The 16,931-nt window shown below is 53.9% G+C and overlaps 2 protein-coding genes and 1 pseudogene across 3 annotated transcripts in view; 1 reads left to right on the forward strand and 2 right to left on the reverse strand.

Annotated features, from left to right (window-relative positions):
* LOC131093389 (zinc finger protein 883-like) overlaps positions 1 to 16,931 on the reverse strand; it is a 115,033-nt pseudogene that overhangs the window by 46,146 nt on the left and 51,956 nt on the right.
* The window catches only part of LOC131093432 (class II histocompatibility antigen, B-L beta chain-like), a 30,391-nt gene that overhangs the window by 12,235 nt on the left and 1,225 nt on the right, over positions 1 to 16,931 (forward strand). Inside the window, exons 1-2 of one of the 2 annotated variants that reach the window (XM_058040600.1) lie at positions 15,539 to 15,683; positions 16,154 to 16,423. In XM_058040600.1, the coding sequence (XP_057896583.1) occupies positions 15,599 to 15,683; positions 16,154 to 16,423 (355 nt within the window). In that variant the 5' untranslated portion in view covers positions 15,539 to 15,598. Of the gene's footprint in view, positions 1 to 15,538; positions 15,684 to 16,153; positions 16,424 to 16,931 lie in introns of those variants that run through there. The other variant, XM_058040598.1, reaches the window with a different exon arrangement.
* LOC131093328 (serine/threonine-protein kinase PAK 3-like) lies at positions 7,510 to 14,914 on the reverse strand. Its single transcript, XM_058040488.1, is given in 8 exon segments — positions 7,510 to 7,629; positions 8,073 to 8,232; positions 9,755 to 9,806; positions 9,809 to 9,928; positions 10,347 to 10,446; positions 11,589 to 11,706; positions 12,465 to 12,608; positions 14,865 to 14,914. Coding segments are annotated over 8 exon segments (834 nt in total). The 3' UTR covers positions 7,510 to 7,539.

Raw genomic sequence — 16,931 nt, forward strand, 5'->3', positions numbered from 1 at the left:
TTGAGTCCCTGTTAAAGGCAGGGCTTTTGGAGCCAAGGATGTCTCCCTACAACACTCCTATCCAGCCAGTCAACAAACTGGATAGATGGACAGCAGGAGGAACCACAGAATTTTCAAGTGTTAAAATGAAGATTAAATGAGGCAGTTTTCCTGGGCCTTCCAAAAAGGAAAAAGAATTTGAATTACAGGTGGATTTTAAACAGGATCTAGTCAAAGGAATTCTTGTGCTAAAATGTTTAACCCAGTGGCCAGAGAGTGGCCTCGCCTGAAAAGTGATGACAACAGGAGGATCTCCTACAGTTCAAGTCTGGCATCAAGGTAAAGGTTTGACAACCTAAACAGCCTCTAAATAGATGAGCAGGGCTCAGTTATTAGAGTATGAAACTTGTTTAATGGCACAGGAGGATTTAGAACTAAGGACAGGGAAAGGCTTTAACCCAGCCTCCTGTGTGAACAGCCTGGAGAGGGGCTGGCAAGGAACCCAGGACTGCACTCAAGGGACAGAGCTCCAGACCCAGGCTGGAACAGAGTGATGATGGGACATTCCCTGGCCAGAGGGAGAAAATGTGTTTGTGGATGGCTCTGCAAAGGCAGCAGAAGGGAAAAGAGCTACAAGACAGGCTGTTATTAAGGAAGGGGAATCAGACACAGCGCACGTCACCGCCCCATGCTCAGCTCAAACCACACAGCTGTGGGTGCTTGTGAGAGCCTGGCACTGAAATGCCCTGAGCAGGAAGGCTTCAATATCTTCTGCTGACACCATGGCACCTAACAGGGGGCAAAAGCAATTCTCACTGCTTCAGCAACCACTGGAGCAGATATCAAGGCACATTCTCCCACAGGAAGCTGGGCTGGCACACAGCCTGCCCTGGCACTTTGCTGTTGCCAACACCCAGCCAGGATATCGGCTCCTGCCTATGGAGTGCAAAGCAGCACCACTGGTGGGCCAAGGGGCCCATGCCAAGTGTCCCTGAGGCCAGAAACAGCCGCCAGCACAGCTCAACACGGGGGGACCCCTCAGCCTGGCCTCAAGGGCTCTGAAGCCCCGGAGATTTGCACTTCCCGCCCGCAGCAGGAGGATGGGAGGCCGCCCCTGAGCCTGCCCTGAAGGCAACGCAGCAGCAGCCAGGGCTCCACAGCGGGCCAAGCCCCTGCGCCTGCCCACAGATCCTCGGCTGGAATCCTCTGCAATCCCGGCCACCCTCCTCTGCCATCTCCAGCCACTGGGGCCAAGCCTTGCTGCCACTGCTGCAGCTTCAGCGCTGGCTGGGCCTGCACTGCCACAGCTGCTGGGGAACACCACGGCACAATTCCACTCTGGGGCTCACTGACACCCACACTCTGGGCTGCCTGCCACTGCACTGCTGCAAAATGTACCGATTTCAATTCTTTCAAATATTATTTCTCTGCTCAGAAAGGTTTCTCTACTCAAAGGTTTTCCACTGGAAAAGGAATTTTAAAGGTTTTATTTAAGGGATGTTACACTACTCAATGGAGATGAGTTTAACATCTGAACAGACTGGGAACAGCTCAAAAGACACCCACAGAGATAACGACCAGCAACAAAACATCAACATTGCCCAGCAGCAAACAGCAACCAACAGCTACCCCAGACACTGCCCCCGGCAGAGCTGGAGACACCTGGGCTGGAAAAGGCTGAGAAGGAAATCCAGGAGTGTGGAGACCGAATTCACATCAGAGGGGAAGAAATCCAGGTCCAACAGGAAACCAAATACTAACAACTTACACAACTTGGAAACAATGAACATTGAAGCAGTGGATTTAGATGGCTTCAGACGACATAAAGTTTAGGAAAATCTAGTAAAACTCACATGGCATGGAATGATTTTCTCTGCACAGCCGGGCTATTTGTGAAAGAAATTATTTCTGTTGCACATCCTGGCCAGAACCAAGGAATGCCTTGACTCTCTAACACTAAAGAGATTCTTGGAGAGTTTTTGTTTTCCCTGCAGTTTCTGTGATAAGATAACAACATTATAATAATTTTTTATAATAATTCACACTTTATATTGTCAGGTGGGTTTTGGGCAGAAGTGTGAGAATCAATTTTTGGTCTGGGTTTTTCCAAGTTCTCCTTTATGGGGCATTTGTAGAACTGAAGAGCTTTAACCGTAATACTTTGAACTTGTAAATAGTTAATACTTTTTTTTAAAACACAGCAGATTCTTGGGGGGCCACATGTGACTCACCAGATGGCTGCCCTGGAAGAGAAGCTCCATTCCAGGCAGCCTCCAGAGGAGCTTTAGAAATGCAAATGAACACTGCTGGGCAAAGTGTGGACAATGCACCTGGGTCTCTTGCCCGGGGCAGGAATTGGGCTGATTCCCTCTGCCCCTCACCCCAAGCTCTGCCTGCTTGCACTGATGGAATTCGCACAGCTCAAGGCAGAGCCCAGGGGGAGGATATCTGACCATGCAACACAAACGGGTGAAGCTGCAAAGGGAAACAGCAAATGGAGAATGTTGGGAAACTTCACTATAAATAAGTGGGGAAATCATCCCTCTGCCCACTCCAACATGTGCTGTCACTGTCTGTGTTATATAGGGTGGATTAGAGCACCGAGAAATTCTTGCTGCCACAAGTTCAGGGAAATCAGTTGGGAATCTAGTATTTCATGATTCAATTAGATAAAAGTGGTAAATTGATGAAGTCTTTGCTGAAGAGAGCGCCCAAAATGGGGAAAAGATGAACGGCTGGCAGAACAAATCCTACAACACCATGGATCAGCCCCGGGGAACCCGAACCAATTCATATCAGGAGCCACAGAACCCATTTCTCATTTCAATGGCATCATTAGATTACAAGCTGTCCTCGGAATAACCAACCATACAGCTCCAGCTCCTGACCTTCCTGCCGACCAATCCACTGAAATGAGGAACACAACACTTAACCATGGGATGGGATCATATTACGTTTCAGCAGAAAAAAAAAGGGAGTTTTTGGAAAATTAAATGACTCAAACTGCTGTTGGCAAAGAGATGACAAAGAAAAAGTGGTGAAATAGATAACAAAGGAAGTAAGAAAGCACCTCATGTTCCAGCCCAAACGTGGAAAGGATGGGAATGGGACACGGTTTTGTGGTTCCCTGGCAGACCATGGGTTAAACGAATGCTGGTTCTCCTCTGATGTGCAACAGCAACTCTTATCTTTTTACCATGCTCCACACCTTGAGAGTGCAGCTCATTCAGCAGCTGAGCGAGGGGTCAGGGATTTGTAGATCAGGAAGCGACGGGCGAAACCATCAGCTACAATAAATGTTACTAATTAACATGGATTGCTGCTCACAGAAAGTCCCGCTAAATTCCTGAACTTCCAGAAGAACAAGGACTTAAGAGAGCCGTGAATATCGGCTGTTATACAAAAGTGGGGGTGCAAATTAACACGGACATGCAGTTGGCGGACCGGGACGTCTGAACCTTCCAAGTACCTCAGCCAGTGGGCAAAGGGAGAGGGAGATGGGCCGGGAAAATGAGGATAAAAAAGAGGCTGAGAACTACAACAATGGCATAGAGCGCACGGCAAATGCCCCTCGGCCTCTCCCTCTGCTCAGCAATAAAGTCACTTTTACAGGACTCCTCTGTCTCCTCTGCGCACAGAAACCTCCGGCCACGGCAATTTCCCTGCACAGCCCCGGGCACGGGGCAGCCCCCTCTGTCCCAGCCACAGCAACCGGGCCGAGCCAGCGCTGCTCCGGCAGCGGCTCCTGCCGAGGCAGCGGCCGCAAGGAGACCGCGGGCAGCCGCTCCCGCAGCGCCCTCACGCCAGCGGCGAAACGCGCCGGACACGGCACAACGAACCCGCCCGAGCCCCCTGCCGCCCCCGAGGCCCACAGCCGGCCCCGAGGCCCCGCACAACCCAGCGCGGCTCCCACCTGCGCTGCGGCCGCCTCCGAGCTCCGCCGCCGCCTCACCGCGCTCCGGCCGCTGCCGCCGCTCACGGCACCGCACACACGCTCCGACAATGGCGCAGCTATCCAGCCACGGCCACCCTCAGCCCGCCACCGGAGCCCTGCTCCGCCCCTCTCCCACCAATCAGCGCGCCAAAACCACGACTGACGGCACTACCGCCCAATCCCAGCCAGGGGCGGGCTCTGCCCACGGCACAGCCCCGCCCCGCGCTCTCAGGGCCCCCCGGGCTGCGTGAGGGCAGAGCCGGAGCTGAGGAACAGCCCTGGAGTGGGCCCGGGCCCGAGGGGGATTGAGCTGAAAACACAAACAAACTTCTCCGCAGCTCCCGCCACGGCTTTCCCGGCACTGCGGCTCCGGTGGCTCCGGCTCAGCGGGAAGCCCTGGAGCCTCACTTCTCCTACCCCTAATTAGGAGAGCATCATTGTATCGCTTTGATTTCCCTCAAAAAGAGAAAACCGCCCCAAAGCCCTGTGGATGAGTGGGGGAGGGGAAAGATTTCTGACAGAAAACTCCTAAAACTCAGAGCAGGATAATGGGAAGTAAGTGAAGAGCCTTAAATGAAGCTTTCTCCCACGCCTCCCTCCTTCCAGCTGCACCTCCTACCGCGTCAGTGCTGCAGACAGAGAATGGGGCTGGGCTCAGTTCATGCCCCGAGGCTTCTCCCTCTGCTCAGGGACAGGAGACGTTCCCCTGCTGCACCCTGGGCTCTCTCCCACCGGAGACTTCTCCAGGAACTTCTCCGAGCTGAGTCCATCCCACGGGGCACAGCCCCCTCTAAGTGCTGCAGCGTGGGTCACTGTGCCCCGGGGTCAGTCCTGCCAGGACAGGCTGCTCCAGCGGGCCCCTCTGGCCGCGGGGTCACAGCCTCCTGTCAGGCATCGCCGTGACCAGCGTGGCTGCTCTGGGGGCTGCAGGGGGATCTCTGCATCCAAATGGATCTGCGGGGGGATCTGTGCATCCCCGTGGATCTGATGGGTGATCTCTGTGTCCCCATGGATCTCTGCATCTGGCAGCGCCGTTTTTGGAGGCACCAGGAATAGGCTGAGCTCTGCCTGAAGCTCTTCTCACATTCCCCAAACCCTTCCCAGCACAGGGAGGGTTTTGCCTCCTCACAGCTCCCCAGGCTGCGTTTGCAGCCCCTCCTCATGAGGGATATCTGGGGCTTTTCCTCGCCGTTGGATTCCTGAGCCGTGGAGCCGCTCCAAATGGCCTCTTCCACGAGGTTCTGTGGCAGGGATTTGTTCTCCCTGGTGTCTGTCCGCAACTTAGGATTTGGGGGAGGAAGGACAAGGAGAGGAAGAGACTGGGAGAAAGGAAAAGGAAAAGGCAGGAGGAGAGGAAGGAACAAGAAGGAACAAGGGAGGAAGGAGATGGAAAAGGAACATGGATGGATGAAGGACAGAATGAGGATAAGAAGGAGGGTGGTCAAGGAGAAGATGGGATTTGCCTCCATGCCAGAGGGAAGGGGAAGGAGATCCCCCCAGTCCAGCCCTGGCAGGATGGCGTTGGCAGTGAGGCTGTCCTGCAGTGATGCTGGGTGGGAGATGGAGCAGCAGAGAGGGAAAAGGGGCAGTGATTCCTCCTGCCCCGCCTGGCTGTCCCAGCCTGGAGCGTCCTGGTGCTGCCGCGGCCCTTGGAGCGTCCGGCACTCCGGAGCCCGAAGCTCTCAGCTGCTTTATAAAGCTGACAAAGTCGGCAGGATGGGTCTGGGTATGATCTCAGCAAACTGGGTTTATTGGCACAGGAACAGGGGACAGAGCTGAACAGGGCCCAGGGACAAAGACAGGGTGCAAGCTGAGGGCACAAGGGGTTTTTATATGGGGGAGTGAGGGTGGAGCTGAGGGTCAGGGTCCAATGGATGTGGGGGAAAATGGGGCAAAGGAGGGGTTAAGGGTCGGGTCAGCTAATAGGGAAACAGGGGCAGAGGAATGCAGTAAATTAGGGCCAATGGAGGGACAGAGAGGGAGAACATTCTAGGGACTAACCAGGGATGGGTAATAGGGGGTGAACTAGGGTATTTAGGCCAACAGGCCAATGGGGTAACATAACTTTCCATAAATCAGCATGTGCCTGCAAAGTTCTATGGGAGAAGCAAGCTTCTCACCATAACCTTGAAATCTATTCTTCTTCTTGGGGACCAGTCCCCCACGAGTGGGAGACTGAGACTCCCATGGGCCTCCACACCAGTGCATCTTCCTTTTCCTCGCAGCCTCCTTCTCCTCCATCCAGACAAAGTTTAGGCTTGACAAATCCTGGCTTTGGGGGAAGAACAAGGGGTGAGCACCTTGGGTTTTGTGAGAAATGAGCCTCACTCTTTAGAATTTTTGAAAGTTTAATAAGGAATAATAAGGGGCAAATCAGTAACAGCACTGGGTGCTTGGCGATGGCCAGAGGCACACCGGTTAACCACAGCAACTCTTCTTGTCTCGTTTTCCCATTGTATTGTTCAAATTCATATTCATAATGATAATACATATTCAAACATTTCTTTGAAGTCATTTACATGTTCCAGGAATTCTTTAGGTTTGTTTGACCCCCAACCTGTCTTTTTAGAGTACGTGCAGGAATCGTGGATTGCTGTTTTGAGGGTTGTGTGTCACTCCCTCACAAGGGCCCCTGTTCTGTGGTTTCAGCAGGTGACAGTTATTGACAGTGCAAGGGTCAGTGGCAGGGCTCCTCATGACATCCCTTCCTTAAATGTTATCTGACCATGCAGATGGTTTTAGCTATTTCCACAAGTACTTGAAATGAACATTAGCTATTTCACAAATATTTCTGAAGTGTAATTGTCAGTTATTTACAAAAATAAAAGCATTGATTATTATTTCACAACTACAGCTACTTCTGCAAAAGTTCACATTCTAATGCACAACACATGGCATCCACTGTAATATTTTTCAAAAGCCAAAACTATAATGTACGTTTTTCACACTCTCCACAAACTAAAATATCATCCATAAATGATGTTCTGAGGATATGAGCTACACAGGGGCAGGGCATTGGCCACAAAAAGCTGGCAAATTATACTATAGCAAAAGCAGTTAAAAGTGATTACAAACTGCACTCTATCAAAATCAGTGTGATTAAGAATAGATTGCAGAAGTCAATACATAATAGCAAAAGCCAACACTACCCAGTTATTTATAAGACCCAGGGCAGGTTTTTCCCTTGCATGGAGCACTTGGGCCTTCCCCGGGCCCCTTCTGCCCTTGTGCAGAGCCGGTGGCATTTTCCAGCACACCCAGTTTGTAACCAAGAGCCGGGTGCAGCCGAGAAGGCTCCAAGCGCCTCCTTCCAGGCTGACTCTGCAGGGGCCGAGGCTGCTCTGGGCTCTGCCAGGGCTCTGCTGGGGCTCAGCTCTGGGCCAGGCTGGGCCCGCTCTCCCCTCACATTGCTCCGGGCAGCTGAGGCACAGCGGGAGGAGGAAGGGACACGGCAAGGCAGTCGAGGGTTAAGAGAGTTTTTATTCAAACAACTGCCATAACAAACAGGCTGTCCTAACTACCATAACTAACTACCAGTGCTAACTACCATAACTAACTACCACTGCTAACTACCATAACTAACTAGTTGTCCTGACTACTGTAACTGAAAGCTGTCCTCAAGGGCTTCATCTCCTCCGCTGCTTCCTCAGTTGCTTTGCTGCAGTGATCAGAGGGGTCAGGCTGGAGAGAGGCTTGGCTGATGATAAAAATGGGTGCTGCCCAAAGGATACAAAGGAAAGAAATGAACTGTTACTTTCCAGAGTCAAGTTCCTCACAGGGTCTGTTGCAACAGGACAAAGGGAAATAGTTTGAAACTCAGGAGAGGGAAGCAGGCTCAGATTAGATCTAAGGAAGAATTTTTTCACCAGCAGAGTGGGGAAACACTGACAGAAGGCCCAGAGATGTGGGAGGTGCCTCCTCCCTGGAAACATCCAAGCTCAGGTCAGGCAGGGCTCTGGGCCCCCTGAGCTGCTCGAAGATGTCCCTGCTCGCTGTGGGACACCAGGCCCAGATGAGCTCCAAAGGAGCCTGCCAAGCCACACGCAGGCGAGGATTCTGCTTGCTCTGCGTGTGGAACGCAGCCAGACTGGAGACTGTCGGAGGGGGCCCCACAAGAAAACCCCTCCCTGGCGCTGCTGCTTCCCCTGCAGCCCCTGGCCCTCAGCTGCAGCAGCTCCTGGGCAGCCCAGCGCTGCTCATCGTCCGGCTCCAGGCTGCACTCGAGGCAGTCCCGCAGCAGAGCCGACAGGCGCCAGGGCTCCTGCAGCTGCGGGGTCCCGTTCTGCCGGATCAAAGCGCGAGCCTGCAGGGAAAGCAAACTCAGCGCTCTGCTGGCTCCCTTCACACCCACACGGGCTCACATCCACCCCGGGGCCTCACCCCCAGCTCCAGGGGCACTTTCCTCCCTGCCTCAGATGCTGCTCAGAGCTCATTTTGCTATGCCAGCCAAAACACCCAAACCCTGGGGCTGCCACAACCACTGCAACATCCAAATGATCTCGCCTTGAGAGCCAGTTTCATTGGCTGACTCTGTTAGTAGGAACCTCCATCAGAAAGAGCACATTTTGCTTCTCCAAATGTGGACACCAGCTTTACAGGCCATTTTCCAGAGTCAGTGTGGTCTGCCTGTGTTATTTCAGAGGATTCTTACATCAAGTGCATCTCTGCAGTGCCACTGACACTCAAGTAAATGCATTCCTGATGCCCCATCCCAGAAACTGCCAGGCAAGAAATAGGAGGTTTGTTATTGGAAAAAAAAAAGGCTCCCAATATTACCAGTTAGATTGTGCCTGGGCCAGTCTGACCCTCACTGCTGGGCCAAAGGCAGCAACTGCGGTGTATCACCGCAGAGATACCTCGGCTTGCTGGTGGTTGCAGCTAGGCACCGAACAAGTCCAGGCTTGTAAGGGACCCCGTTACCTCAGGAGGATAGCTTCAGGCGATGGTGAAGAGAAAAAGGAGAGGATTCTGCTGGAGGGTTTAATGTCCAGAGGTTTATTCCATGGTTACAGAGGTCTGAACGTGAGGAGCTGCTCCAACAGAACAACGACCGCATGGTCTGATCACCTTTTTAAGCTCAGGGACAGGGGGAGGGGAGGTACAGGTGAGCCGCCAACCAGGTGAGAGGGGCAGGGTCTCAGGGGAAGATGACACCCAGAAAGGCCAATGACCTCTGGGCATAGGGGCATCCTTTGAACTTGACCAACCACACGACGCCTTGCTGGAACGTTTAGCCTGATTGACAGGACTCACTCAGCATGGGGACAAGGGGGAAGGGATTAGACGTATAGGCACACCTGGGAAAGTGACCTGGAAGGCCAAAATGGGACATCACAGCACACCACAACAGTTTGTGTTGCTGAAAGCTCAGGCTTGGTGACACAGAGAAAGTAGCTTGGACTAGGAAAGAAATACGTTACACTATGAGGATGTTAAACAATCACTTCATGTTCTCAACAAATTTCCCTGTGAGAAGAATCAGGGTGGAGATCAACTTGAAAAATGTCTTTTAGAAACTCCTGCAGAAATCTTGTTTTTCGGACTGGGATTTGGGGTTGGTGTGGGGTTTTCTTGCAAGGTAACATTAGACCTGATGCACTTGCTTCACATTTCCAGGTCATCCTCACAGTCAGATGAGCTGCAACAACATAAATCCCAAAGCAAATTGTTGCTGGAGACTGAAGAATATTCTTCTGTGTTGGGGCTGGAGTCCTCTGGGAATTCCCTTCCCATGTGCAGAAACCTCCAGCTGCTGCTCCCAGTGCAGGGTCCCCCTGTGCTCACAGGCCTCTGCAGCCACTGCAGAATTTGCCTCTTACCATGGCCGCCGTTTCCCTGAACTAAGGAGGTTCTCCTTCCATCATCTCGATGGTCACAGTGCCAAAGGTCCAATGTCCACCTTGGGGCCATAAGGAGATCTGGTCACAACTTCTGGGGCCATCCAGTGAGCAGTGCCCACCATGGAGCTGCGCTGGTCCTGCTCAGGGCTGAGCTGAGCGCAGAGGCCAAAATCAGCTGAGGACAGAAACAAACCCTGTCAAAGGCAGCTGCAATGAGGAAACCAAGCACCAAGACTCCCCACTCTCAGTCTGAGAGTGCAGTAGTGAAGTCAGCTGGAAAAGCCCTCAGGGCTGTAGCCAAGCAAAGATGGAACTGGACCCTTCAAGAAACCCTCAGCTTTCATGCAGTGGCTTTTACTGATTCCCTTGGAGCTTTAGATTCCCACTGCTGCCCCTCTGGCAGGGCCATAGGCAGAGCAAAGGCACTGCGGGCACCCTGCTCCTCTGCTGAGCTCTCTGCAGGGGCAGCCGCTCTCAGCTGGCAGCAGGGGCCGGGCAGTGCCCCCAGCAGCCCTTGTGGGGCTCTGGCCCTCCCTGGGAAGCAGCCCCACACCCGCAGCCCGGGAGCGCCCTGCCTGGCCAGGAACACCCACCCAGCCTGACAGAGCCGTCCATGCCCAGGAGGATGTTGGAGCTCTTCAGATCCCTGTGGATCACCCGCTTGGAATGGAGGAAATCCATGCCCTGCAGACACTGAGAGAGAACAATGTGGTAAATAGGTGTGATTCATGCTGATAAAATTGAAACAGTAATCAATATTGATACAGTAATTAATATTTGGAAATTATAAAACAGATAAAAGTTGTAATGCCAAAGAAGAAAAGGAGAGGAGGGGCTCCACCCCCTCTCCTGGCAGATGTTCAAGGATAGGAGGAAAAAGCAAGAGAGAACAGTTACTAAAAATTAACAGAGAGAAGGGAAAATCTGATCGGGTCCCAGGAAAATGCCCGCTATAAGAGATTTATTGCTTTGATGCTAAAATGTAGTAATATCTTAGTTTTGGCTTACATTATACTGGCTTGGTGCGCATGTGTAACCCAAAGGTGAATTAAAGGACAAAGAGGAAGAGGAGAGGTCTTCATCCAAAATGACCCCCAAAGACTTGTGCAACCACCAAACCGATTGGTGGAGCATGCACGGTAAAGGTGGTGAGGAGGGCGCTGGTAAAAATGTGATGAATTGAAAATGGGAGGAGATGGCATTGACACATGACATATAAGGGGGGAATCTTCACTTGGCAAGCCGTACGTGAGGTGGCAAGCGTCCAAGAGCCCTGCACTCCGTACTCCGCACTTATCTTTTGCTTATGTGCTATTATTTGAACTGAATTATCCCTTATTTTTAATCAAATCATATTGTCGATAATATTTTCTAAACTATTCAATTAAAATTGCTGCTATCTCAAATATTGTTCGGGTTTTTTTTATGATGGGATAATTGGGCAAACATAACAACAAGAAACACGAGGGCAAAAACCAATGGCTGGAATATATCACACAAGAAAGGACAGTTCACAATTCTGCCAGCAGCAGCTTTGCCATGACAGGCCAGGAGTGCAGTGCACACAAGCTCCAGGCAAACGGTTCAAGGCAAAGCTGAGAACAGCAAATCAAATCCAAACCAGACAGAGAGTACCACAACAGCAGGAGACAGAACAAGATCAGAGTAGAAGTGCAGTGATGCTGGCAGGCCGTTCACTGCAGAGGCTCTTTCTTCCCCAGCTCACAAAAACAACACAGAAACAAAGCCCTGAGCATGGAGCCACTCCTGTTCTCATGCCCTGTTTGGAAGGATCATCGTGTCCCAGCCATGGAGTGACAAGCAGGATCCCTCACCTCCTGACTGACAGCTGCCATCTCTCCTTCAGCCACGCATGTCTGTCTGACAACGTCCTGCAAAGTTCCTCCATCCATGTATTCCATCACCAGCCAGAGATCTCCATCAACAAGGAAGCTGGAAGAGGAAACAATGGCATGGAGATGAAAGTGCAGAGCTCAATTCCCCCATGGAAAAGCCTGGAGTGGAGTTTTGTTTCCAGGTCACTTTTCTGTGAGGACAGAATCAGATGGAGAGACATTCCTGCCAGGCTGCACAGTCCTTGGAATCTGCACAGTCTAAAGGAGAAGGAGACACCTGTGAGAAAGGAGAGGCCTTAGATGGCAAGCAGGTGAAAAATGCAGTTTAGCAACAGCCCAGATCAGTGTGGAACCAAAACCCTTGGCCCCAGCGGGTTCAGCTTCTGAACTCATCAGTTCCACCATTCCCTGCAGAACAAGGCAACACAACTGCCAGGGTTATCCAGGGGAGGAGGCCGTGCAGCACTTGGGACAAAAGCAGTCAGGAAACCTTTCAGAAAGTCCCTTCAGAACCAGGCAAGGCCAGTGAAAACTGGGCAAATGAGGCATTTCTGGAAACAAGAACCCGATCTTCCTGGCATCTGTAGCAATGGAAAAAGGGCTGGGAAGAAGAAGCCAAGGGAAATAATTTCTGCTATGGTTTACCAGCACTTCTTGGGAGACACAGCACACAGGGAGGAACTTGAAGGAAAAACCAAAGCAAAGCAACAAAAGCACACGGAGGGAGTGAACTGCCAGGCTGTTGTTTTGGGAAGATGTGGCTGGGTCAGGCATTTTCCAAACAGGCTACAGACTCCGGATGCCAGGAAAGGTTAACGCAGGGCCCGGGCACGGGATAAGAGCTGAAGCACTCACCTGTCCAAGGAGTTGACAATGTTGGGGTTCTTCTTGTCCTTCATGAGCAGGATCTCATTCACAGCTCGTTCCCTGTTCTGCCCTCTGAGACTCATTTTCTTGATGGCCACCTGAAGGGATATTGCAGCCTTTAACTGCAGGAGTCTGTGGCAAGAGGCCACAGCAAACACTGAGCGAGACTTTTTGGAGCAACGGAGCCGGGCTGTGCCCAACTGCCTTGGGATGGGACACCAGAGCTCAGCAAGGGCCATTCCCACAGCCCATTGCTCTGCCAGCTGGGGGCTGCTTACAGGACATGTGGCCAGAGACATTTGGCCTTGCAAGCTCTGCAGAAATGGTCCCTCAGCTGTCAGCCTCAAAGCTCTAACAACATTCTCTGCACCTACAGTCTTCTCTAATGGCCTCAACATTCTTATTATTATTCAAACATATTTTGCAAGCAGGAGGTAGTTCTGGTTCTGTGAAAACAGAGTAAAACAGCCAGGAACCCTTTAGCAATTCTATGGGATTTCAGATCCAACTGGTGGTTTGATGATTTCATGATTTCAGATCCAACTGATTTGTTTGGGATTGCACAACAAAGCAAACACACACCCATTGCTCAGGTGATCCCTGTCACAGGCTGTCACTGACACCAGACCCAAACACAACTGCAGGATTTAGGAGAGAGCTTTGCTCTGGACATCCATCTTCTCATTTCTCTCCCTCTTCCTCTGTGAACAACTGAAGTAGGACTAATACCCCAAACTGAGCCCAAGCAGGATCTCTCCCTAAATAGGCCTTGAGGTTCCCTTTGAAGATGAAAGGCAGGATAGAAAAACAGCTAAATAATGTTCCTGTCTGAGGCTGGGATGAAGATTAATGGGGCCTCAGTAAAGCAGGATAGAAAAACAGCTAAATAATGTTCCTGTCTGAGGCTGGGATGAAGATTAATGGGGCCTCAGTCTCCAGCAGCTGATGCATTCACACTTTTAGATATGAAGATCAAGCCAGGGTGTCCTGCTCTGACAGACACCGCTGCCCTCCTTGCATTCCTTTGCCACTTGAGAAGGACCAAGTCTGTCCCAGCTGTGCTCTGCAGGCTGACACTGCTCTGCCTTCAGAGGAGCAGCTGGGCAGGAAAGCTCTTCTGGCCCCCAGAGCTGCAGCCACAGCTCCCAGCAGAGCTGCCACACAGGAGGCAAGAACTGGGGAGGAAGTGGGATTAGGAAGGAGGAGGAGGAGGAGGAAAGAGAGAGGAAAAGGAGGAGCAGGAAGAGGAGGAGCAGGAGCAGGAACAGGAGGTTCCAGTGCCCCCTGTGGCCGCTGCCAAGGGACCATCGCCCCCAGCTCGTCCTGCAGGTGAGCGGGGAGGGGGAGCTCGTCCCAAATCCATCGGGGGGTCCCTGAGAGGGTTTTTTATTGGGGTGTGTTTGGAGCTCGCAGATTGTGGAATTGCCCCCAAATATCATCTGGTGTCTCTGGGAGGTTTTTTTCTCTGTGTGTGTAGGTTTGGATCTTGCAGGAGCCCAAAGCTGAGCCCTTTGGGGGATCTTTGGGGGCCCACGTGGCCATTGCCCAGTATGGGCAGGGGAAGACATTGGTCCTGGGGACCCCGGGAGAGCAGAAGAGGGGAACCCCTGGGACCCCCAGAGTGGGGAGAGCAGAGAGGGGCGATCCCAGTGCAGGGGGACCCCGGCAGACTGGAAAGGGGGGGAGCCTGGAGAGGAGGGACCCCTGGCATCCCTGGGATGTCAAAGCAGAGCATCAGGGGAGAAGGGCCCCCATGGACGCCCAAAAGCCTCTGCATCATCCCTAAGCAGGACGCTGGACAATGGAGAATCCCTGGAACCATTGGACCCCCATGATCCTGAGGAAAGGAAACTTCTGGAACCCCAAAAGTGGAGAGATCAGCAATAGGGAACTCCTGGGAGAGCTTTTTCGGGATGAATCTTGACCTTGTGGAGATTTTCATGGACACAAGACTCCTGCTGAGTTCCAGAGATGGACCTTGCCAGGAGGAGCCTCTACTCCAAGGCGCTCCCACCTTGGTTTCCCCCAAACCAGGGTTTGTCATTCCCAAGCTGTGGCCAGATGGAGGAGGAGGAAAAGCCCCAGAGACCCCTCACAAGGAGGGGCTGCAAACCCAGCCCAGGGAGGAGTGAGGAGGAAAGAGCTTCCCTGAGCCAGGAAGGCGGCCGGAGATGCAGCCAGAGCTCAGAGCTGGTGGAGCCTCATGGCAGGGAGAAGCCCCACAAGTGCTTGGAATGTGGGAAGGGTTTCAGCTCCAGCTCCACCCTGAAGGAACACCTGAACATCCACACTGGGGAGAGGACCTGGGAGTGTGGGGAATGTCAGAAGAGCTTCAGGTGGGATTCAGAGATCGTCACTCACCAGCACTTCCACACCAGTTAGAGGTACTGCGAGTGTCCCGAGTGTGGGAAGAGCTTCGTGCGCTGCTCCAGCTCCATCCCCCATGGGAGAATCTGCCCTGGACGATCCCCAGTGACCCCCGTTGGGCAGAGCCCTGGTGACCCCTGTTCTGGGTTATCCGTGTTGGGCAGGGGGAAGGTGTTGGTAGATTTCTTTCCCTTCTCCTTGTGCTGCTGTGATTTGGTTGGTAATAAATTCCCTCCGTGTGCCCAGGCCGGATCTGTTGTGCCCGTGTGGGATTTGCTGCGGGATCTCTCCCGGTCCTTGTCCCCACGCAGGAACCCTCGGTTCCATTTTCTGTCCCTGTGCGGCTGCGGGGGGCAGGGACAGAGCGGCTCTGGGGGTGCCTGGCATCGGGCCAGCGTCACCGCTCGCCACGGGCAGCCCTGAGATGCCGCGCACCTGGGCACGCATTGCTGGGCTCACCTGAGCTCCCAGCGCCCCAAGGTTCCCCCTGCCCAAAAAACCCCCAGCCCGGGGCTGCAGCGTCCCGGAAAGGCCTCAGCCAATGGCAGCGCAAGCAGGAGGCGGCTCAGCCAATGAGAGCTCGGGGTGTTGGATTGCCTCATCGGTTGCCGGGTAGAGGCTGTGGCCGATCGCTGCCCAGAAGCGGCGGCAGCCAATGAGAGCGCGCGGCGCTGCCGAGCCCGCCCTGCTCCGGACTGGCGCTCCCAGCGCAGCGCGGCTGCTTTGGGGCTGCTGCTCCCTGCCCGGCCCCGGCCATGGGGCGAGGGGCGGCAGCTGGGGCCCTGCTGGTGGCACTGGTGGTGCTGGGAGCCCCCCCGGCTGCGGGCGCGGAGGTCTCGGGTGAGCGGGGGGCGGGAGGCGCTGGGACAGGGGGGGAGAAGGGGGAAAAGGGGGCGAAGGTGGGAGGCCGGAACGGAGGGGGAGGAGGAGGGGAGCCCCCAAAGGGAGAGCGGGAGGGGCTGAGGGGTGGGGGGAGGAGAGGGAGCGGTGGGAGAGGGTGGGGAAGGGGGGAAAAGGGGACGGGGGAACCTCAAAACTGAGCGGGAGGGAGGCTGGAGATTGAGGGATTTGTGGGAAAATGGGGAAATGGGACCCCAAAAGTGATTTTGGGAGCGGCCGGAGGTGGGAGGGGAGAGGATGTGGAAGGGGAAATGGGGGAAGGGCGGCAAAGAGGAAGCGGCAGCGCGGGCAGGAGGGTCCCATGGCGGCCGTGGGGCACAGGGGGTGCGGAGTGGGGATCCGGGGTGGGCCCCGGAGCTCTGGGGGTGCGGAGCGGGGGGCGGCCCCTGAGCTGTGTCCGGCACACACAGGGGTGTTTCAGCTCATGTTTAAGTGCGAGTGTTACTTCATTAACGGCACGGAAACGGTAAGGTTCGTGGAGAGGTACATCTACAACCGGGAGCACTTCGTGATGTTCGACAGCGACGTGGGGCTGCACGTGGGGTTCACCCCCTATGGGGAGAGGTTTGCCAGGAAGATGAACAGCGACCCGGCTAGACTGGAGTACGCACGGACTGCGCTGGACTGGTACTGCCGGTACAACTACGACTATTACACCCCGATCACCGTGGAGCGCCGAGGTGAGCGCGGGGCAGAGCGTGTCCCCTCGGGCCCTACCCTGCCAATGACCCTGGAGCCCCTCAAAACCTCCCTGGGAATCTCCCCAGAGCCCCCAGCCCTCCTTGTGCCCATCCCGGGGCCTCCTGTACCTTACCAGTCCCTCCCAATCGTCTCCAGTTCATTCTCAGTCCCTCCCAGTTTATTCCCGGTCCCACCCAGCCACTCCAAATCAATTCCCAATCTATTCCCAGTTCACTCACAGTTCACTCTCAGACGTCCACCCTCTCTCCCAGTGCACCCCCATCCCCTCCCACCTCTCGCAGTGCCACCCAACTCCCGCCCAGTCCCTCCCACTCCCTCCGAACACATTCCCAGTCCATCCGAGCCCATCCCCAGTCCCTCCCACCACTTTACCCTGGCCATTTCTTGTCACTCCCCGTCACTCCCAGTCGCTCCCAGTCCCTTCCCAGTCCATTCCAGTCTATCCCAGTCCCCCTCCAGCCCATCCCAGCGCTCCCCTCTCTCTCC

This window comes from Melospiza georgiana, chromosome 25, assembly GCF_028018845.1.
Source record: "Melospiza georgiana isolate bMelGeo1 chromosome 25, bMelGeo1.pri, whole genome shotgun sequence".
Taxonomy (NCBI): Eukaryota; Metazoa; Chordata; class Aves; order Passeriformes; family Passerellidae; genus Melospiza; species Melospiza georgiana.